General features: G+C 63.5%; 2 protein-coding genes across 7 annotated transcripts in view; both read left to right on the top strand.

The window, feature by feature from the left end:
- Positions 1 to 976: 976 nt before the first annotated feature.
- NDUFS5 (NADH:ubiquinone oxidoreductase subunit S5) lies at positions 977 to 2,189 on the top strand. Its single transcript, XM_068172509.1, has 2 exons — positions 977 to 1,311; positions 1,962 to 2,189. The coding sequence occupies exons 1-2, from the start codon at positions 1,096 to 1,098 to the stop codon at positions 2,064 to 2,066; spliced, it is 321 nt and encodes a 106-aa protein (XP_068028610.1). The 5' UTR covers positions 977 to 1,095; the 3' UTR covers positions 2,067 to 2,189.
- A 5,222-nt stretch (positions 2,190 to 7,411) lies between these two features.
- MACF1 (microtubule actin crosslinking factor 1) overlaps positions 7,412 to 21,659 on the top strand; it is a 138,826-nt gene continuing 124,578 nt past the window's right edge. For 3 of the 6 annotated variants that reach the window (XM_068172840.1, XM_068172851.1, XM_068172849.1), the window contains exons 1-2: positions 7,412 to 7,563; positions 8,838 to 9,111. In XM_068172840.1, the coding sequence (XP_068028941.1) occupies positions 8,892 to 9,111 (220 nt within the window). In that variant the 5' untranslated portion in view covers positions 7,412 to 7,563; positions 8,838 to 8,891. Of the gene's footprint in view, positions 7,564 to 8,837; positions 9,112 to 14,633; positions 14,798 to 21,659 lie in introns of those variants that run through there. The other 3 variants (XM_068172848.1, XM_068172850.1, XM_068172842.1) reach the window with 3 other exon arrangements.

A 21,659-nucleotide genomic window follows, 5' to 3' on the forward strand; every position in this document is an offset into this window, starting at 1 on the left:
GCACTGGGAGAGGACAGAGAGAGGACTCTGGGGCACTGGGAGGGCACTGGGAGGGAACTGGGAGGGAACTGGGAGGGCACTGGGGGGACACTGGGAGGACACTGGGGGAACACTGGGAGGGACCTGGGGGAACACTGGGAGGGAACTGGGAGGGCACTGGGGGAACACTGGGAGGACACTGGGAGGGCACTGGGAGGGAACTGGGAGGACACTGAGAGGACACTGGGAGGGAACTGGGAGGGCACTGGGAGGGCACTGGGAGGGAACTGGGAGGGCACTGGGAGGGCAGTGAGAGGACACTGGGAGGGCACTGGGAGGGCACTGGGCGGGCACTGGGGGAACACTGAGGACACTGAGAGGACACTGGGAGGGCACTGGGAGGGCACTGGGAGGACACTGAGAGGACACTGGGAGGGCACTGGGGGGACACTGAGAGGACACTGGGAGGGAACTGGGAGGGCACTGGGAGGGCACTGGGAGGGAACTGGGAGGGCACTGGGAGGGCAGTGAGAGGACACTGGGAGGGAACTGGGAGGGCACTGTGGGGACACTGGGAGGGCACTGGGAGGGAACTGGGAGGGCACTGGGAGGACACTGAGAGGACACTGAGAGGACACTGGGAGAGAACTGGGAGGGAACTGGGAGGGCACTGGGGGGACACTGAGAGGACACTGGGAGAGAACTGGGAGGACACTGAGAGGACACTGAGAGGGCACTGGGGGGACACTGGGAGGGAACTGGGAGGGCACTGTGGGGACACTGGGAGGGCACTGGGAGGGCACTGGGAGGGAACTGGGAGGGCACTGGGAGCCCTGGGAGAGCCTTGAGCACCGTGGCCGCCAGGGGGCGCTGGGGCGCGGCGTGCAGCGAGTCCTCCAAGCCGCCAGGGGCGCTACAGCGCCCGGCGGGGCCCCGCTGGTGCCGTTCCTCCCTCCGGCTCCGCCCAGCCGTCGAGCGCGACACGGTGCCGCGACGTCGGTTGCGCTTGACGGCGGGGGCGTCGCGAAAGGCCCGTGAAGGACGGCGGCGGGCCCGTGAGGGGGGGCGGCGGTGTCGGCGGCGCGACAGCGGCCGTGTCGCGACAGGAGCGCAGCCATGCCGTTCTGGGGCCTGCAGAAGCAGCTGGGCATCGATGTGGACAGCTTTCTGCTGCGGCAGAGCATGCCGCAGCCGCACGGCCAGGCCGGGGCCTGCCACGCCTTCGAGCGCGAGTGGGTGGAGTGCGGGCACGGGCTGGGCCAGATCCGCGCCCGGCGCGAGTGTCAGCTCGAGTACGAGGATTTCATGGAGTGCATGAAGCGCACCAAGCTGGTGGGTGAGCGGGGGGACACCGCGGCGCCTTGGGGGCCCACGGGGGGCGTGGGGGTCCGCGGGTCCTGACAAAGGGGAGGCACCAGGTGCGGGCTGGGGGGACTCGAGGTGCTGGGTCAGGCTGGGGACAGCGTGCAGAGGGTCCTGGCCACGCTCTGGGGAAGGTTTGGGGGCTCCAGCCCAGGGTGGGAGCGCTGCCTGCTCGTTCCCAGAGTGAGGGGGGGTCTGGCCCCGCAGCAGCCCCTGCCCCCGGGGCTGTGGTGGCTGCGGGAGCCCGGAGAAGCCGCGGCTGCCCCGTTCCTGGAAGTGTTCCAGGAAGGTGTCCCTGCCCACGGGGGTGGGACTGGATGGGGTTTTAGTTCCCTCCCAGCCAAACCATTCCGTGTTTTGGGGCAGCGCGGAGCAGACTTTTCTCCCTGCCCCCAGCGCTCCTCCAGCAGCAGCCACATCCAGGACAAAGCCCTGGTTGAACATGGGGCTGGAAACCCAAATCCCATCAGTGCAGAGCAGCCTGAAAGCCCCAAAGTCTTTGAGAAGAGCCTCAAACTGGAGCGAGGAGCCCCAGGGCGGGGTTAGCGAGGGTTCCACATCTGTGGGGCTGCCAGGACCTGCCTTGGGGACCCCCTGAGCCCCCCCTGTGTCCCTGGCAGACTCAACGGCTCCGGATGATCTTGGAGCAGCGGGACAGGATGATCAAGGAGGGGAAGTACACCCCCCCCGAGCACCACATGGGCAAGGAGGAGCCCAGGCCGTGATTGCCACTGGAATTCCTCTTGGAAGAAAACCCACAGAGCCCGGGGCAGGGGCCCTGCTGTGGCTGGAGGGGAGCAGCCACAGGTTGGGCACTGCTGGGGCAGTAAATATCCCTTTGGAATGTCTCCTTGCCTCTGTCTTGTCTTTTCTTTTTTGGGGGGGGGGGGGGAAACACCTCGTTTCCACACAGATTCCGAGTGGAAGTGGATGGATTTGGGATCTCTCCTGGCTTTTCAGTGTGTGGGAGGCAGATTTCCTCACTGGGGGCTTTGAAATGCCAGCGGGATCCATGGAGGGCCTGGCACAGCCCAGGGGGGTTTGTCCCTGCCAAGGAGAGTTTTTCCCTCAGTTTTGGAGCAGCACTGAAGCTGGAGAGTCCCTGGAAGTGGAGAGTGGCCAGCTCTGTGCTTTAATACTGCTGCTGGTGGAGTTCATGCTGGATCTTTGCTGGGAGATTCCTGATCCCAAATCCCCCTGCTGGCATGACCAAGGCCGAGCCCAGCGTGACCTCCAGGGGCAGGGAAGTGACACAAGGGACATTATTCCAGGAGGGACATTCCAGACCCCTGCTTCCTGGGGCACCAATCCCATGGTGGGCACAGGAACCCTCCTGGAGAGGAGTCCCATGGATCCCTGACTCCAGGCAGCCCTTGGGATTGCTGAGCCCTTGGATACGAGGGGTCACAGCTGGCTGCTGTTTTTGGGGGCTCTGAGCCATCCCAGGGTGTCCAGGGCAGGGACCTGAGCCAGGAGGGCTCTGTTCTTTCCCCTTGGAACAAAGTGCACTGGAAAAAGCCTTCCCTGGATTTCACAGGGAAGCGATGGTCCCTCAGGAACCATCCCAGCAGGGTTTGAGCTTTTCCTGGGATTTCTGCTGCTCCCCACAAGCCCCTGTCCCTCAGCTCCCCCCAAACCAGCCTTCCCAAGCCCTGCCCGAGCTTTGTCCCTTCCCCCAGGCCCAGATGGATCCGTTGCTCCAGCCCAGATGGATTCTGAGTCACAGCCGGGGCTGCAGCCACGATTCTCCCTGGCAGGGCAGGCACTGGGGGAGGGTGGCACTGGAGAGCTCCAAATTCCCAGTCTGGGATCAAATCCTCTGAGCTGGGGGCACATCCATGTCCCAAGGACTGGCTCTTCCCTGTGCCTGCCTTCGTTTGGCACTGCTGATCCACACCCTGCCCTGTGTGTTCCCTCTCATTTAGATAGCTCCAGAAATAATGCCCTTTAAACTATTTTTTTTTCATCAGTTTTGATATTTTTCTCCTATTTCCTGCCCAAAGCGGGAATAAATGACCCAAGACCCCATCCTGGCTGGGGCCTTGCTGTCCTTGCAGTAACTGATGGAGATCGGTAATCCTCATGGATTCTGATTGCTGCTTCAAATATGAAAACTCTGGTGGTGATGAGTTTGAGCAGAGGAAAACCAACGTCAGGATATCAGTGCTCCGTGGATCTCAGCATTCCAGCTGTAAAAATGGGCAAGGAGGAGCTCTGAGGAGGGAAACACAGGAAAAACATGGGAAACATGTGAGGAAAAGGGAGTGACTTCAGGTGGAAAAGAACTGGGGAGGCCGCAGAGCTGCCAGAACAAATAAAGGATGGATAAAGAGAGAAAATGGTGCTGGGGAGGGAAATTGAGCAGTGCCACGGAGCCATTGGAGTGATTTATCCTCAGAGAATTGTCCATTGGAGTGATTTATCCTCAGTGAACTCTCCTGGGGGGATCTGGGGAGGAGGAGTGAGGGAGGGGATGGGACTGTGGATGTGGGGACCCACAAGGAGCACCCAGAAGATCTGAGCAGGGCTCAGCTATTCCAGGAGCTGATCCCTCACCAAAGCACAGCTCCCAGGGTCAGTCCCTGGGTTTCAGCCATGGATGGAAATTTGGGAAGCGGAGCCAGCCAGGATGTCAAATCTTCATGAGCCTCCACACTTGCAATCGCTCATTATGGATGATGATTAATTATTATCAATTCCCTTTCCCAAAGAGATGTGCACTAGTGGAGGCACCAGGAGTGCAGAGAAGACTTTGGGGATGACTTTTCTGGTGGAGGCTTTGCCAGTGGCATCACAACTCCCTCCCAGTCTGGATGTGAGGGCTGGTGGCACCTGGAGCCACGCAGCAGCAGGGGCCAAAACTCCCAGGAATTGCTGTTTTGGGGGAAAAAGCCCTGTTTTGATTAGAAGTGTTGCTTTTATCGGGAGAGGAAGGAAAAAAACCGGGCTCAGCAAAAGGCCTGGCAGCTCGCTGGTGTGGAGAGTGACTCATCCCATCGAGCACTCCAGATGTCGGAGGAAATATTGGGATGCATCCGAACACTCCTGGCTCCCGAGTGGCTCTTTAGATCCGTTCAAAATCTAATTGCTCCGGCGATCGGCGTTGGCGCAGCCACAGCCAGGAGGATCCATTTGCTTGAGTTAAAAGCTCTGTCAGGAATTTCACCAATAAAGGGAATAATCAAAGACGTGATGAAAACAATCAAATTTATGGAGAGATTAAAATAAAAACACGTCCCAGCTCTGCTGGGAGGAGACTGAGGCCGAGGTTCTGGCTGAGCAGCAGGGATCGAAAATGGATCCTGACTGAGTTCCCCTGGGCAAAGGGATTTGGAGCATCCTCAGCTCCACAGTGTGGTTCACCACGAAGCCTGAACAGGATCCACATCCAGCCTGTAGTAGTTCCAAATTTATATTTTGCTCTTTGCCTTTTTTGTCGCTTTTTTGGCACAGGGTGATGCCACGTCCCAGCTGGGTGGGAGGCACCGGGGCTGGGATGGGGTGGGAAATCTCCATGGGGGGCTGCTTCTGCCATGGACACAGCCTTGGCTGGGCAGGAGCCAGTGAGGGCAGAACACCATCCCTCCCCCCAGCCCCTCATTCCCATTTTCCTACAACCCTTAGCCCCCAGGAGTGGGAGTTGGGGTCTGGGATTGGGCTGAGCCCCCACCTCCTGCAGCTCCCACAGCCCTGGATGTGCTGTGCATCATCTGCAGCTCTTCTCTGCCTTGGAGAGGGGGAACAAACAACTCTCGGGAGATGAATAATTTATCAAAAGTCAGGGGAAAAGGCAGATTTCAGCCCTGGGCTTGGGCAGAGGTTTTAATGAGGGAGAGGGGACAGTTCTTGGGGCAGAGCTGGGTTCTGGCTGATTTACACCAGGAGACATCTCCCTGCATCCCTGTGGATGTCCAAGGTCTCGGCACTCAGGGTCCCAGGGGTCCCCTCAATCCTGCTGAGCAGCGCAGGAACAGGGAAATGAAATGATTTAGGGAGAACCTGCCTCCCCCTTCCTCCCAAAATAACAATTCCCTGTCTCCACGTAGGCAAAACAACGCACGATCCTAACCCAGATTCGCAGCACAAATAATCCAGCGCCTCCCGGCGCTGCGAGGGATTTCGGGAAGCGCGTTCCGGGTGTGAGATCCACGCGGGCTGCAACCGGCGCCGTCTCCCAGCCGCCCGCGCTCCTCCGGGATTCAGCACGGCTGGAATTGGCTGGGTTTGCTCCCAGAGCACCGGCAGGGAGGAGGCTGGAGCCCGGCTGGTGACACACGGGGTGACAAAGGCACCTGGTGACACGCGGGGTGACAAAGGCACGCGTCACCCCGCAGCCAGCACCGGACTTCCCGCAGCCAGGCGGGCCGTGAACCCTGCGTGCTGTCCCGAGGGCGAGCGGTGCCCGGTCACCGAGGCGGGCAGCAGGGGTGACCGAGGGTGTCACGGCATCAACCCGGCCGTGGCCGCGCTCCCGGGGCCGGCAGCGCTGCAGACACGCGGCTGAGCCGCCCAACCCGTCCGGGAGCTTTGGGAACGGCGCTGCGGCAGCGTCTGGTTCTCCAGGCGCTTCCCTCCTCCCAGCGCCTCTGGGGCTGGCGGCTCTGCCGGGATGAGCCTCCCCTGCTCCACAGCTCTCACGGGTTCTGGGGTCCCCCGTAACGATGGGAACCACAGCCCCCGCCTGAGTGCGTTTATCCGTCAGTGTCCGGTACAGCCCTGACCGCACGCTCCAAGGGTGTGCACAGACAGCAGTGTCAGGGTGGCACCAGGGCGATGGCCCTGTCACTGTCCCCTTGTCATTGGGGTGGTGGGACTGCTGCCGGCCCACAAGCACACCCTTTTCCAGTACACCCTTTACTCTGCCCGCAGTTCCCCAGCACCAGTCTGGCCTGGCTGCAGCCCATGAGGGTTCCCAGGTCCCAGAACTCACAGCCTCATTCCCAGCTGGACCTCGTGGCTTCGAGGCCTTGCCTCTGCATCTGTGGGGTCACCCTACTGGTGTGTCCACACCCGGGCAGGTTTTGGCCAAGTGCTACCTCCCCATCCCTGGGGATGTAGGAGCGGGCCGGGCCGCAGGGCAACACGTGCTCCTCTCCAGCCACATCCCAAGCTGCGTCCAAGAGCAGGTGTCACCACACCCCACGCCGTGTGTCCTGCACCGCGTCCCACCCCATCGCTGGAAGCACTCAGGAAAACACGCACCGGGGGAAGCAGAGGTGTTGGGATGAGATCTGAAAACCGGCGGGGGAGAGAGGCCCACGGGGAACTCGGGTGCTCCGAGACCCCGGGGGCACTGGGGCGCCGGGCTTGGCCGGGCCGCGTGCGGCGCCGCGGGAGCAGCCGCGCTGGCCCGGGGCCGTGGCACGGAGCCGCTGCTGCTCGTTGGATGCCGCCGTCGGTGCGGGGCGGCTGGATCTGCCGTCAGCCGGAGCGGTTTAGCCTGCTTCACTCCTGCCAGGCGGCTGGGGCTGTCCTGCAGCTCCGCCATCCCTTCGGGCTGCTCCTGGTGTCCCTGCCCGCGCCGCGGCTGGCGCTGGGACACATTCGGCTGCGGCTGGGATGCCCGGCCGGCCCGCAGGTGAGGCGCTGGGCGGCTCACGGCTCTCCCAGCGCGGCCCTCCGCACCTTCCCGAGCCTGTGCCCCGCACCCTGCTCGTGTCCCCCGCCATGCGCCGCGGCTGCGGCTGCTGGCCCCGATCCCCGATCGATGGGCGCTCTAATTACCCTGGGCCTGGGGGGATCCGGAGGATGAGCATGGAACGGGGATGCTGCGAGGATGCCGGGGGGGCTCTGTGGGGTGCGGGGAGCTGCTGGGTGGTTGGAGGGGACCCCCTGTGCAATGGGGGTGCAGGGCGGGGAGGCAGCAGGCGTTGGGGTGCCCTGAGGAGCACGGGCAGGTTGGAGGGCTCAGGCTGGGAGCCCCGAGGGGGTGGCCCGGGGCTGGCCCGGGGGTGCCCGGGGTGGAGGTGCCGGTTGTGCTGGCGCAGGGGCGGGCGGCGGGGCCGGTCCCGGGGCTGCGTGGGGCGGGAGGCGGCCGGGACCCCCCCGCCGCTCCCCGCCGCCCGGTGGGCAGGGCCGGGCCGGGCCGGGGGAGGCGCCGCGGCGGCGGGAGCGCACGGCGGGGCCGGGAGCGGCCGGACCGGGAGCGCACGGCGGGGCCGGGCCGGCACCGGAGCGCCGCGTCCTGCCCGCGCCGAGTCGGTACCGGAGCGCCGGCGGGGGGTGAGCGGAACCGGGGCTGCGGGCAGGGGGCTGCGCACCGGGGAGGGACCGGGGAAAGGCGGCGGATGGAGCGGGGATGGGCCGGGGATGGAGCGAGGAAGCGCAGGGTCAGAGCGGGAGATGAGCGGGGGATGAAGCGGGAAGGGCAGGACACAGGGATGCAGCGGGGATGGAGCGCGGAAGGGCGGCGGGTGGGGATGGGGATGGACCGGGAAAAGGGGGCAGCAGCCGCCGGGGCTGGGCTGGAGCTGCGGGCACCGGAGAGTGCCGGGAGGAAGGGTAGGACCAGGTGGGAGCAGGAGCCGGGGGGGCCACACCGGCCCCGTGTGCCCCCGCAGAGCCGTGCCCGCACCCCGCTGCCTCCTGCACCTGCTGCCCCCCCGCCCGTGCCGCAAACCCGGGTCCAACCCCCGCAGCCCCCGGCCCTGCCGCTCCCTGGGCACCGAACCCCGCCCGGCCCCGCAAGCCCCCCCCAGCCCCACACCCGTGGGTCCCCCAAAAGCAGGGCGCGGGCTGAGCCCCTCGGGGCTACCGGGGGAGCCGCGGTTTTGGGCCGCGATTCATTTTTTCGCAGCTTTTCAATGGGGGGTGAATGACTCATGGAATCCTTTCTCCGTTTCTTTCAATGTTTTTTTGGGTCTCTTTGTTCCTGTTTTGCTGATTAAATGATGGGAATAAGGAAAGGCTCGGCGTGATGGAGGCGGCTCCTGCGCCGCGGCACATCGGTTGTAGGAGTCTCAGGCATTTTTCCTGGCCGTGCTAGAGGACACAATGAGATTTATTTTAAATATGTCTCATGCAAGGTGCTTATTTGCCCAGCGTGTGTACGCGGCACAGCTCACTCCCGGCGTGCTCCAGAAAGCCCTACCATCTTCCTCTGCCATGATTAATAAGATTTTTAAAGCCATCCCCGTTGTCAGAGGGGGAAAACCTGCAGGTACAAAGGGCAGAGCCGAGCTGATGCTCCTTCTTGTGCTGAGCACAAAGAAATCGAGCCCAAAAGGTTGGACTTGGCTTTGTGGGAGTGAGCTCAGGGATGCCAGTGTGAGCTTTGCTGGTAGAGGGGCAGCCGTGCCACTGTCCCCATCCCTGGGAACCCCAGCAAGGGGGAAACTGAGGCAGCATACAGAACCTCCAGGAGGGCTGATTCACCTGGCCGAGGGGGCAGAGACACCCATGGTGGACGATCCCTTCTCCACCACCCCCAGCACCTGTGGCGGGGAGGGCCCCGCGGCCGGTGGCCCGGCGTCACGCGCTGTTTGCTCCTTCTCCAGGGTGCTGCTGCCCGCGGGGACGTCCTGCCCGCCCTCCTGCCCGTGCCCTGGGCCATGTCGTCCTCCGACGAGGAGACCCTCAGCGAGCGCTCGTGCCGGAGCGAGCGGTCCTGCCGGAGCGAGCGCTCCTACCGCAGCGAGCGCTCGGGCAGCCTCTCCCCCTGCCCCCCCGGGGACACCTTGCCCTGGAATTTACCCCTCCATGAGCAGAGGAAGAGGAAGAGTCAGGATTCGGTGCTGGACCCGGCCGAGAGGGCTGTCGTCAGGGTCGCAGGTAAGGCAGTGCCTTGTTGGTTCCCCCCGGGGGTTCCCGGGGCTCCCCCCGCGGTGACTGAGATGCTCTTGGGGTCACCTCTGTGCCCCGCTGCTCCTCAGGGAGCCTGGGGAGAGGAGGGGAGGGATGGATGTGGCCGAGGAGCAGGGTGGTGGTTTGTCTCTGCCATGGCTTTGTCCTCTCCAGGCTCGCCCCGGGCGGTTCATCCCTTCAGCACTGGGGTTAAGGGATGACTGGGCACCTCCAGCTCGCGGGTTGGGTGACATTAAAACGTTTAATTAAGGACTGAATGGCTCCTTGGTGGAACAATGCCCTCGGTGAACTCCGGGGAGGAATTTGCCCGGGGAGGTTTGGGATTCCCGCCCGGCTGATGGAGCTGGGGCTGCTCCTTTGTGGTGCCCATCAGCAGCTCCATCGCTGGGGTCATTGGGACATGCTGGTGTCCCCGTGTGGAGGGGACAGTGCCCCGTGTGTCCCTTTGCCTGCTGTGCTGCTGACCCAGTCACAGCTCAGGGGAAGGAGCAGGGCTGGGAAGCAGAAACAAAGACAGGGATGGACCCACCTTGGCCGATGGCTCCTGGTCCAAGCGCCGCTCTGGGGGCGGTGGGGACCCGCTCCAGGATGGCTGGGGAGGGAGGATGGGGGAATCTGCTCAGGGTGGTGGCTCCAGGCACCAGAGCTGGGATTTGATTCTTCACTGGGGCCAAATGGCCATCAAGGGCTTTGATCTGTGTCTGCCGGGGTCTGTCCACATCTCCCGGCGCTCCAGGCGCCTTTGATCTGCTCCTGCCGGAGCAAACGGGGATTTGGGAATCGGGGCCACGCTGAGGGACCCCTGCTGAGCCCTGGCCAGGCTGTTCCTGGCTGTTGCTCCAAGAGGAACCCGTGGCTGGGCTTTAATCTCACTGGTGGGGGTGGGCACAAGGGTGACAAGCCCCTGAGGTGCCCGCTCTGCCCAGCCAGCCCTCAGTCAGTGCCCAAACCAGCCCCAGTGCTGGGCTCCCCACCCTGTGGGCACACAGACTGGGAGCACTGGGGAGCAAGGACACACCTGGCACAGGGGCAGGTGCCACCAGGTCAGGGGTGGCTGTGGGGTGCTGCTGCCTCTCTCCCTCTCTCCCTGCCTTCCCCATGGCACGGCGGTGCGTGGGGATCTGGCTGTGCCACGGTGCTGCCGTGCCAGCCCTGGAATCTTGGGGCTGGAAGAACCAGTTGATTCAAATGATGGTTCTTGAGAATGCACCGTCTGGGGCTGGGATAGGCAAATGTGCAGGGTGCGGCTGGCCCTGCCCCAAATCCCAAATCCCAAACCCCTGGGGCTGGTGAGATGGAGGGGTACCAGGATCCTGCCATATTCACTGCTTCTCATGGACCCGCTCTGCCCCAAAATCCCCATCCTCCCACACGCCAGGGATGGATTCTGCCAAAGCCCAGCCGTTCCCCAGCTCCATTTCTGCCCGGGATGCCGAGTGCTTGTCGTCACCCGGCTGGATCCAGCCCGTGATGAAAGGCAGGGGGATGTCACAAAATTCGGTCTCATGCAGATTGCCCATTAAAAATAACTCGGGAGGTGCAGTGAGACAATGCTGAGCTGGGGAAAAAAAAGAAGAGTTCCGAGACAGTTTTGTGTCACCAAGTTTGAAAATGAGCTGAAATATTGATTCAGGTCCTTGCATTATTCAGTGGGAATGTCTGCGGGGCGCTGGCTGCCCCAGTGCCTCTTCCCACTGGGATCAGGCTTGGGACCAGGGATGGTGGCCTGAGGAGTGTGCCCTGGGGGACCTGGCACCTCTCAGTGAGGTGAGGGGAAGGCGATGGGGGCTTGGTTTTTTGGGAAGCCCAGGAAGGGGCACCAGGGCCTGGGGATGGAGCCTGGGCATCATTTGGGGCTGGGGAGCCCCACCCTTGTGCCACCATGGACCTTGTAGAGATGGCACAGAAGGAGTGGCACCTTTGTGGGTTTGGGGGACACGGGGACCTTGGTTTTGAGGGGACTCAGAGATCTGGGGGGCTCTTCCTCCTCTCTCTCCATGGGGTCCAACAGTCTCTGCATCTCTTCTGGCCATCAGAGCCAAGGAAAGGAGGACACAGCCCAGGGAGGGCCTGTGGGGGGCTGGGACACGCTGGCCCAGGTCTCCAGGCAGCTCTGGAGCCGTTCCCTGCTTTTCTGGCATCTCCTGGGAAGGCAGCGGTGGGAGGGGAGGGGGGAGCAGGACGTGGAGGGTCAGAGTGTGACCCTCGGCCCTGCCTTGCTCTGTCTCGCTCCAGGCACTTGGCAGAGGGTGAGGGTGGGCGGGGGTGGCTGCTTTTGGGGGAAAAAAGGGCTCTTTCATCCTAAATCTGCTTGCACTTGGTGCTGCCAGGGCCGTGCTGGGGTGCTGCTGGGGCGGGAGGGGCCGGGGCACTCCGGGGTGCCAGGGGTGAGCGGCCAGGGCTGATGGACGAGGCGTCGCAGGGGCTTTCCAAGGACTCTTTGAAAAGGTTCCTGGGAGTCCTTTGTCACCCGGGCGCGTCACCCGCGCCGCTGGCAGAGCCGGCGCTGGCTGAGGGAGGGAGCTGTGCTTCATCCCCGGGGACATGGGAACAAGCCCCCTTGTTCTCCGCTGCCTTGGGAGCAGCGAAGCCGCCGGCTCGGGGCAGGTTCCGAGCAGCGCTCCCGCTGCCCGAGGAGGAATCGCTGAGTGCCAGCTGGCCGGCACAGATTTCCCTTTCCCTGGGAACGCGTTTTTGGGTCAGAGGGATGTGGCGAGCACAGGCACCTCTGCAGGGCTCTGTGCCGGGCGGCTCCGCGGGCAGAGCCGGGGGAGCTGCGCCCCTGGGGCCGTTCCCAGGGGATTCTCTGGCCATTCCCAGTGGGATGCTCCGCTGAGGATGCGTGCCTGGCACCGCCGGGCACAAAGGCCCTGCCCACGAGGTCGCCGCGATCGAAACCCTCCTCCCCAACGGAGGCTCGGCCGGGGATGCAGCCGCGCACCCGCACTCTGTGCCACGTTAATTACTTTTCCTAATTGAGGCGCCAAGCTGAAAGGGAGACGCCTCCAAAACCGGGATGAGGGGGGTGATTTGTGTAACCCCACCCCAGGCCGGGGGCTGCGGGAGGAGGAGGAGGAGGAGGAGGAGGAGGAAGATGGAGGTGCTGCCCCTGGTCCCTCTTCATTCCCTGGAGGGATGTGGGGTGCGGCCCCCCCACCCTGAGGGGGCTCGGGGGTCCCTGGGTGACGGCGGGGACACGCAGGGTGTCTGTCTGAGCGGGATGGGGCTTTTCTCGTTGCCATGGTTACCCAGCCGGGCCCTCCAGTTGCCATGGGAACGGCGCATGGGGTGAAAAAGCAACATCTTGAGATGGCCAAAAAAGGGCCGGGATTTGCCCCAGTGGGGGGGGGGTCATGGCGAGGGGGTGTCCTGTGGGCTCAGCGGGGTCTGGGTGGGTGTTGGGGGGACTGGGGTGTCCCCTGGCCTGGGGACAGCCACTCTCACGCCCCTGTAAGAGCTGTTTCCACTGGAGGTTTTGCTCCATCAGCTCAGCTGGGATTTGGGGGGGCCGAGTGGGGTTTCTGTGGGTATGGGAGCGCCAGGCTCCCCTGAACCCCCATTTCCCAAACCCGGCAGGGTTTGGCTCTGCCCCACTGTTCCCCTTTCCATCGCCTCCAAAGTCCCCCAGCTGATTGTCAGGGCCCCCTTTTTCCTGCCCGTTCCTCACCAGGTGATGCTGAGAGATCCCCACTCCCCCATGGCCCCTCCAGACAGTGCAAGGTGTCACCCCTGGTGTCAGTCCCGCTGTCACCCCTCTGTGTCACCCTCTGGTGTCACTGCCCGTGTCAGTCACCCTCCTGTGTTGTCCTCAGCGTCACTCCCAGTGTCACTCCCAGGTGTTAGTATCGCCTCCAGTGTCACTCCCAGTGTCACCCCCTGGTGTTGTTCCTGGTATCACAGCCGTTGTCACCCCGGTGTCACCCCGGTGTCACCCCTGTGTCACTCCCAGTGTAATCCCCAATGTCACCCCTATGTCACCCCCAGTGTAATCCCCGATGTTACCCCAGTGTCACTCCTGTGTCACCCCCAGTGTAATTCCCGGTGTCACGCCGATGTCACCTCTAGTGTAATCTCTGATGTCACCCCTATATCACCTGCAGTGTAATCCCCGATTTCACCCCGGTGTCACCCCAGTGTCACTCCCAGTATAATCCCCGGTGTCACCCCGGTGTCACCCCTGTGTCACCCCCAGTGTAATCCCCGATTTCACCCCGGTGTCGCCCCTGTGTCACCCCCAGTGTAATCCCCGGTGTCACCCCTGTGTCACCCCCAGTGTAATCCCCGATTTCACCCCGGTGTCACTCCTGTGTCACCCCCAGTGTCACCCCGGTGTCACCCCGGTGTCACCCCTGTGTCACCCCCAGTGTAATCCCCGGTGTCACCCCGGTGTCACCCCGGTGTCACTCCCAGTGTAATCTCCGGTGTCACCCCTGTGTCACCCCCAGTGTAATCTCCGGTGTCACCCCGGTGTCACCCCTGTGTCACCCCTGTGTTACCCCCTGTGTCACCCCGGTGTCACCCCGGTGTCACTCCCAGTGTAATCTCCGGTGTCACCCCTGTGTCACCCCCAGTGTAATCCCCGGTGTCACCCCGGTGTCACCCCTGTGTCACCCCTGTGTCACCCCCGGTGTCACCCCCGGTGTCACCCCTCGTTGTCCCCGCGCGGTGCTGCCCCGAGCGGCCGCCAGGGGTCGCGGCGGGCCCGGGGCGGGCACCAAGGGGCGGGGCCTATTCAGGGGTGTGGCCTCAACGGGGCGGAGCAAACACGGCCGGGTGGGCGGGGACTGCTCAGGCGGGCGTGGCCATGGGCGTGGCCATGATAATTTCGGACTCTGGGGCGTGTCCAGGGGCGTGTCCATAGCGGCGGTGTCCCCACCCATGGGCGGTTACCGGGCCGGTGTTGGCGGGGGGGTCCCGGGAGCCATGAGCGGGTCTAGGGGCGTGTCCCTGTCGGTGGGCGAGTCCCGGGGCGTGTCCCGTGTCAGTGGGCGGGTCTCCGGGGCGGATCCCGGTGGCGAGGGGCGGGTCCTTGGGGCGGGTCCCTTTGGCGAGGGGCGGGTCCCGGTGGCGAGGGGCTGGTCCCGGTGGCGAGGGGCGGGTCCCCGGGGCGGGTCCCGGTGGCGAGGGGCGGGTCCCCGGGGCGGGTCCCGGTGGCGAGGGGCGGGTCTCCGGGGCGGGTCCCGGTGGCGAGGGGCGGGTCCCGGTGGCGAGGGGCGGGTCTCCGGGGCGGGTCCCGGTGGCGAGGGGCGGGTCCCGGTGGCGAGGGGCGGGTCCCGGTGGCGCGGGGCGGGTCCCCGGGGCGGGTCCCGGTGGCGAGGGGCGGGTCCCGGTAGCGAGGGGCGGGTCCCGGTGACGAGGGGCGGGTCCCCGGGGCGGGTCCCGGTGGCGAGGGGCGGGTCCCGGTGGCGAGGGGCGGGTTCCCGGGGCGGGTCCCGGTGGCGAGGGGCGGGTCCCCGGGGCGGGTCGGTGCCGGGCGCGGCGCGGCGGAAGCGGCCCCGGCACAGACGGGCCCTGGCCGCGCCGCCGGCAGCTGCGCCCAGCCCGGGCACAAAGGCCGCCATGGCCGGGTACGTGCCGGGGCTGCTCCCGGCCAACCGCAGCCAGGAGAAGGAGTTCGTGCAGGCCTACGAGGACGTGCTGGAGCGCTACAAAGGTACCGCGCCCGCCGGGGCCCGCGGCCGGGCCTGGAGCGCGCCGGGGCCGCCCCGCGGGGCTCAACCGGCGCCTTCCCGGTGCCTTCCCGGTGCCTTCCCGGCGCCTTCCTGGTGTTTTCTCGGTGTTTTCTCGGTGTTTTCTCGGTGCCCGCCGCCCGAGCGCTGGAGGCGGATGCTCGGGGTGGATGCTCGGGGGCAGCATCCTCGTGGAGCGCGGTGTCCCCGCGCGGCGTGTCCTGATCCGAGTGTCCCCCGAGTGGGGGGCAGCGTCTCTGGGCGTCCCAGGTGTCCCCTGCGTGGGGTGTCCCCGGTTCCTGCGTGGGCTGTGTGGGGGAGCTCCGTCCCTGCGTGGGGTTCCTGGGTGCCGCGGCTCCTGCGTGGGCTCAGCATCCGTGCGTGGGGTGCCCGGGGGATGAGCGACACTGCTGTCCCCAGCGTGGGATGGCTGGGGGCGCTCGGCAGCCCTGCGTGAGCATCCCCCGTCCCCTGGCTAGGGCTTTCCCAGAGTTTTGGGGTCCCCGTGTCCCTTCCGTGGGGTGCCCAGCATCCCAGCCGCTCGGAGCAGCACGGCATCCCTCATCCCCGTGCCCTCACCCGCGGTGCCACCGGGGCTGTGGGGACCCCTCCGTGTCCCCAGAGCCCCCCGCGCGGCCGGGGTCCCGGGGATGAGGGGCCGGGGTGCTGCCGGAGCCGGTACCGGCAGTGAGTGTGCAGTTTTGATGTCAGCGGCTCGTCCCCGGCAGCTGTGTGTGCGTTCCCATTCTTCTGCTTGTTATTATTATTTTTTTTTTCCCTCCTCCCCGCTGCAGCGCTAGGCTTGTCCTGGAGCCCAGATTCCAGCCCCACAGGGCTCCCAGTGCTCCGTTTTGGAAGTTCTAGCAGCCAAGTCTCTTTAAAATGCGGATGGCCGGGCCGAGAGGAGCCAGGCGCTGTTTCCTTTTCCTTTTTTTTCCTGCGGAAAAAGGGGAATAATGGATTCTCTGGCTCCCTGATACAGGGGGTGCCACTCCAACATCCCAGAGGTGGGAGAGACGCGCAGCCTCTGCAGGGAGCAAGGAATGAAACCTCCTCGGGTGCCTTGGAAAGGCACTGGGAAACGTGACTTGAGCTTGTCCAAGTACTTGACAAACTTTTTTATTAATAAAGAGCTGCTTTGATGTAGTTGGGTTCAGCGTGGAGACGCTGGCATGGAAGGAGCTGCTGTTTGCATCGGGTTTGCTTTGTTCCAGGAAAAAAAAAAGGAAATTCCAGGGCCTGTAATGCACTTGGTCCAGCTGGAGCACCCCTGGCACCTGGGCTCCCCTTGCCCGCTCCCTGCTCTGGCTGTTGGTGCCTTCCATGAGCAGTTGGGTTCTTCTGGGAAGGAGTTTTCCTAGGGAATACCTGGTTTTTGCACTGGGATATGGTAGAGAGCTGGGTAACTTGGAAATACCCTGCTGGGTGTTGTCGGAGCTTGTTTGTGGTGTAGGGGAAATGAGTTTTTATACCCCATGAAAGCTTTCCTTTGCTTTTGACCCCTTCCCAGCTCCCCACCCCTCCTGGGGCATCCCACCAGCGCAGCAAGGGCTGAGTGGGAGCCCCAGTTTGGGTGGTTTGAGTTCGAGTTGGTGGATGTGTTGTCTCTTCCCTGTTATTCCCCACTGCAGCTCCTGTAAACCATTTGGTTTTTCCTGTCCAGAACAAGTTTTCCACTGGCTCATCCCCTCCCCCTCTTAATCCTACAAAAACAGAGTTTTCACTGAAATGTGACTGCTGAGGGCCCAGTGGGGAGACCTGTGGTGTTCTTGTGGTGGCCACATCCAGGACCTGCCACATCCAGGACCCGGCACCGCCAGCACCGGCGGCAAGGAGGGCAAGGAGGACACTTGGCACTGCCAGAGCCAGGACTGCAAATGCATTTCTCTAATTCAGCACCACTAAATACCCTAAAAAATCCCAATTTGTGCAGCGAGGCCTCCGCTGTGGAGCGAGCCGGGACAGGTCTGGAGGGAAGGAGAGCGGCGGCACGGGAAAGGTCCCGGAGCAGGCTGCGAGTCCTGATTCTCCCTGGTGAGCAGGAGTGAAGCAGCTGGCAGATCCCCGTGATTCCTTTCTTTCTAAGAACACCCACCCTCGGCAGCGGGGTGCCGGGGAGCTGTGCCGCAGCGCTGCGGCGCCGGGGCTCGCTGGGACGCTCCCGATCCCGGGCCTGCCCGGGGGAGGACGTTTGCATCAGCGCTGCGGGGGCACCCACCTGCTGTGTGCCCTGCTCCCGAGGGGGTGGCTTCAGAGGATGGGGCTAAAAGTGGGCATTTTGGGGGTGGTGGCTCGGGTGATGTCTCAGCGCTTCGTTGCTCTCGCGTCTTTCAGCCGCCGGCGTCGTCGGGGCTGTCCCGTCTGGAGAGAGCCCCACACCTGCAGCTGGGAGGTGCCCAGTGCCACCACCTTCACCTGTGTGGCCCAGTTGGAAGCCAGCAGGCCAGCTCCCCGCGGGGATTCCAGCCCCTCTTGCCTCATCCCGGGATGGCGGTGCGGCGGCACATGCCGGGACCTGCTGCCGCGGATCCCGGTGGGAATGACGGCATCGGCGCGGGGGGTGATGCTGATGGTGGAGCTTTTTGGACACCTCTCTGTTGGGCTAGGAGCCTGGCTCTGTCACCCTGAGCAGGGCCCAGCAGCTGAGGCCTCTCTCCATTCCCATGGCAGCCTCCTGTCGTGTTTTGGGGGTGCTGACCCTCGCTGTGCCCTTGGAAAATCAGGAGCCAGCACGTGGAAATCGTGGCCCCGTGCTGAGCAGCCCCCGGCAGCTCAAGGGTGCCGGCAGCTCTGCCAAGCTCAGAACACAGGTCATGCTTCCCCTGCTCTCAGTGCTGTAAACATTAACTAATGAATCCTGCTGAAATCCTTTCTTTCTTTCTCATAATCAACTGTTTTTTTTCGGGACTGGGGGTAGAAAACCTGGAGCTGTGGCATCTCAAAAGCTTTTCCCCGCTCCTGGCGCTGTCTGTGCCTGCTCTGTGGTGCCCGGCACGTGGCCTGGCTTGTTTGGACTGGGACAGCACAAGGTGGTTTGTCACCTTGGTTGAGTAAACTGCCTTCAGTTAGGGAGGGAACAACTTCCCAAGGACTGGAGGGGACCCTGGGGTGGGCAGGAGAGGTGGGGGACCCTTGTATAAATCAACCAGGATTCATTCCAGTTGGGACTGGAGCCTTCCTGGTGGTGGGTGGCATTCTTGGCCATGCCCATCTCTGAAGAACCTCGTTTTTTCCCCACTTGTGGCTGGTGTTGTGCCACAACAAATGCACCTGGAGGTGTCTGAGGACTCGGAGGTGCTTTGTTCCTTGAGCCAAGCAGCTCTCCCAGCATGCAGCCGCCTCCTGATGCAGGGGATTGCTGGGAGATGCGTCCCACGAGGATAAACATCGCTCCTGGCTGGTGCTGAGTGGGCTGCACGAGGCCTCTGTGGCCTGTGAGATCACTGCTGGGGCTGGTGGCGTGGTGGTGACTCCTCGCTGGGGGAGAGGAAGCCCTTCTTCCTCTTCATCCCTCGGGAGGAGGGTTGGCCAAGTTCCACTTTTGGAGTGGAGAGTCCCTGGCTGGAGCAAGTGTGGGGGGGAAGCTGGGCTGGAAGCCGTGGGATTTTCCATCACTGGGTGAATAACCCTGATCTTTCGGGGGGTTTGTGTGGGGAGTCATTGACTTCTCTGGCACGGAGTGGGGGGGACCAGAGGCAAAAGGGGGGCTCAGGAAGGTGGCAGGAGCCTGGGGCAGCCCTGGGTGTCCGAGGTGGAGCCCCAGCACTGCGTGCGTGGAGCTGTTTTGCTCGGCTTGTTTTGGCCAGCGGGGAAATGGGGCTGGTGGTGTTGCAGGTGACAGGATCCACCCTGCCTGGCTCTCTGCGTGGAGTCAACCCCATGCCGAGGCCCAGCGGTGTCTCCGGGGCCGGGATTGCCGGGCAGAGCGGCGTGTGCCTCCCCCCATCCCGCCGGCATCCCCGGCATCAGCGGCAGCCGCGGCCGGCGTTGTCCTGGTGCCCTGCTCGTGAACCAGAACCGTGGCTGAGCCTTGCTCTCGCAGCTCCTGCCGCTGTTGGCTGCTTCTCCTCCTTTCCATGCGTGTGAGAAGATCCCCTGGGAGGGCAGGGGGTGGGTGCGAGGTGGCCTCACCCCCGGTACCTCGCTGGCACCGGCACCGGCACCGGGACGTGACCGGGGCTGTGCCGGAAGGCTTTGATCTCCTCTGAGCAGCCTTTGGAAAGGGCTGGGGCTGTTCTCTGCCTGCTCTGCTCAGCTCTGCATTCCCGTGGAGCCTTTTCCTTCCCGGCTCATGCTCCGGGGCGAGACCGGAGTCTTTGACCTCCGTCTGCTGGGTCTGAGCCAACCTCCTTTCCAGGCTCGTCTCGCTTGTGTCAGCTAAGTTTAGACTGCTCTGGACATTCTGGCCGATGCCGGTGGCAAGGAACCTCCCAGAGGGAAGTAAAACAAGAGGTTTTATTTAAATTTCAAGCGCCTTAACACCATTGTTTGAATACCCGGTGATAAGTGCCTTTTTTATGGGTCTGAAAGGGATAAATGCAGGCTGTGGGAGCAGCAGGGTGTCGCAGGTTCCAGTTTCTCCTGTCTTCCTGCAGGGAGAGGCTGTGCTGGAGCTCGGGGTGGCTGTCAAGGAGCTGGTCCATGCTGGGATCTCTGGATCCAGCTCCCTCCTCCTGCACAGAGGGGCTGTGAGCCCTGCGTGGACCACGGGCTCAGCCTGGCTGGTTCCTGCACGGGGCAGTGTTTCTCTGCCGGCTGCAGCAGGAGGGCCGGGACAGCCGTGGGGGGTGGCAGGAAGATGCTCGGAGCAGCTGGGAAGCCCTGGAAGGGACCCCACTCCCTGAGCTCCAAGAATCCAGCCCTTCCCAACCCTCTCCGTGGCTCTGCCGTGCCCAGGGCGTTGCTGCCGTGGAAGCTCCGTGCTGTGGCCGGATCTTAGCAACGCCAGCTGAGTTTTCCAGGCAGGTGAGGCAATCGCTGCCCTGGGGAGAGGCGGTGCAGGGCTGCTGGCACACCTGGGATGGGGCCGGGAGCCCTGATTGCTGGGGCTGGTCACCCGTGCTGTGCCCCCCGGCAGTGGGTGAGCCCTCCCAGGTCCATGGGCAGGACCAGCAAACCGGCTCCTCTCCGCACCCCTGACTGCTCACACCTTTTTCCCATCCCATCCCATCGGAGGCTGCGGGTGGGGTGGGAACCAGCAGAGCCGGTGCTGGGAGGTGGAGGCAGGGAGCTGAACTCCCCAGCACGCCCCTCATCCCTGCTGGATGCTGTCCTTGGGATCTGCCTTTCCTTCCAGACGCTCTTTCTGCCGGGAAACTCCAGATTTAACCTCTCAGCACTGCCCTGTCTGGGGGGTCTGGGGCTGTTCAAACAGCCTCCGGCTTGGAGAGGGAAACCGCCAAGGAAATTCCCTGCACGGAGGATGCTTGTGTTAATGAGCTGGGGAGTTTCACTTCCAAGCTCTTGTCGCGGGGTTTTGTGTGTCTGGATGGATCTCACCCGGCTGGGGGGCCGGGGAGGGGGATCCTCCAGCCTCAGCTTCCCGTGGGGATGTGTGGTGGGGCGGGAGGCTGAGTGATCAGATTCGGTGTGTGTTTGGCCCTGGACAGGGTAAAATGAGTCCTGGGATGGGATCTGTGTGTCCTGCTCCTGGGTCAGATAAGCCCAGGGATTCCTGGAAGTGGGAGGGGGGCTGTTGGGCAAGATGGTTTGGGAGATTCCGGGTGAGAAGCAGGATGCTGATCCCGGCAGGACGGGCTGCAGCTCCCCGAGAGCCCTCAGAGCACAGCCTGGCTCTGTGGCTCCCAGCAGAGGTGGGACAGGTCTGGCTGCAGAGCCTGTGCTGGTCCCTGCAGCCGTGTCTGGAGCGTCCCTTTGTCACCCGCTGTTTATCAGCGCTCTGAGCCAGCGAGCTCCGGGTGCTGGGAGGCCACGATTGTGTTTATTTTGTTGTTTTCCTGTGCGTGACAAGCCTGCATTTCCATTTTTCATTTCCTGTTGAGCCCTGTTTCCCTCTGCTGAGTCCCAGCGTGCCCTGCCTGCCCTCCTCTGCACAGATGAGCAGTTTTTTTTTTTAATGATGCTGGGGAAGCTTTTCCAGCCTCCCACAGGTGATGAGTGCTGTGTTTTGCACCTCTGCAGCACCTGCGTGGGCTGTGTTCTCTTCCCAGCTTCTGTTTTGCCCACCTTCAGCTCTGCTGGGAGCCTTTTGCCTTTCCTCAAGCTCTGCTGGGACCCCTGCCCAGATTGGGGGCGTAATCCTGGCGTGGCTGGGGTTGAAACCATCTCCTTCTCCAAATCTCTGCTCTGCCCTTGCTCCCCTCAGCCATCCGCCCCACTCCTGCACAGCCACGGAGCTGTGCCTTGATCCCAGTGGGATTTTTGTGTCCTATCAGGGTGGGACTCGTCTGGGTTTTTATTAATCATTATTCAGGTCCGTTGTGGCCCTACAGAAATGCTTTTGCCAGCAGCTTATTTTTCCCTGCAGGAAACTGTATACAAGGGCTCCCCTGGCTGGGAGATTCCAGCTGACCTTGGGCAGTTTTGCTCCTGGTAAATCCTGTGGGAGCAGCTCCTTTCCACGGGCAGTGGGGTTGGGATGCCTTCCCAGCCTGGTGGTCCCGCTCTGCCCCACCAGCTAATGAGCGTTAATTAGTGCCCCCTCCCCGTGCACCACCCCTCTGCTTCAGGCCTGTTCAGTTGACACGGTGATGCTGGGGACAGCTGGTGTGGCCCCGTGACCCCGCTGGGGGCTCGCCAGGGCGGTGACAGTGCAGCCTTAAAGCTGTCCCTAAATAAATCCACCCTGCACCCCAGGCGTGTCCAGGATCACACCTCCATTCCCTG

Source organism: Anomalospiza imberbis, chromosome 25, assembly GCF_031753505.1.
Source record: "Anomalospiza imberbis isolate Cuckoo-Finch-1a 21T00152 chromosome 25, ASM3175350v1, whole genome shotgun sequence".
Classification (NCBI taxonomy): Eukaryota; Metazoa; Chordata; class Aves; order Passeriformes; family Viduidae; genus Anomalospiza; species Anomalospiza imberbis.

Coding starts and splice junctions, on each gene's coding strand:
- NDUFS5 (XM_068172509.1), top strand. CDS start 1,096: ATGCCGTTCTGGGGCCTGCAGAAGCAGCTGGGCATCGATGTGGACAGC. Junction 1,312..1,961: donor GCATGAAGCGCACCAAGCTG/GTGGGTGAGCGG, acceptor TGTCCCTGGCAG/ACTCAACGGCTCCGGATGAT.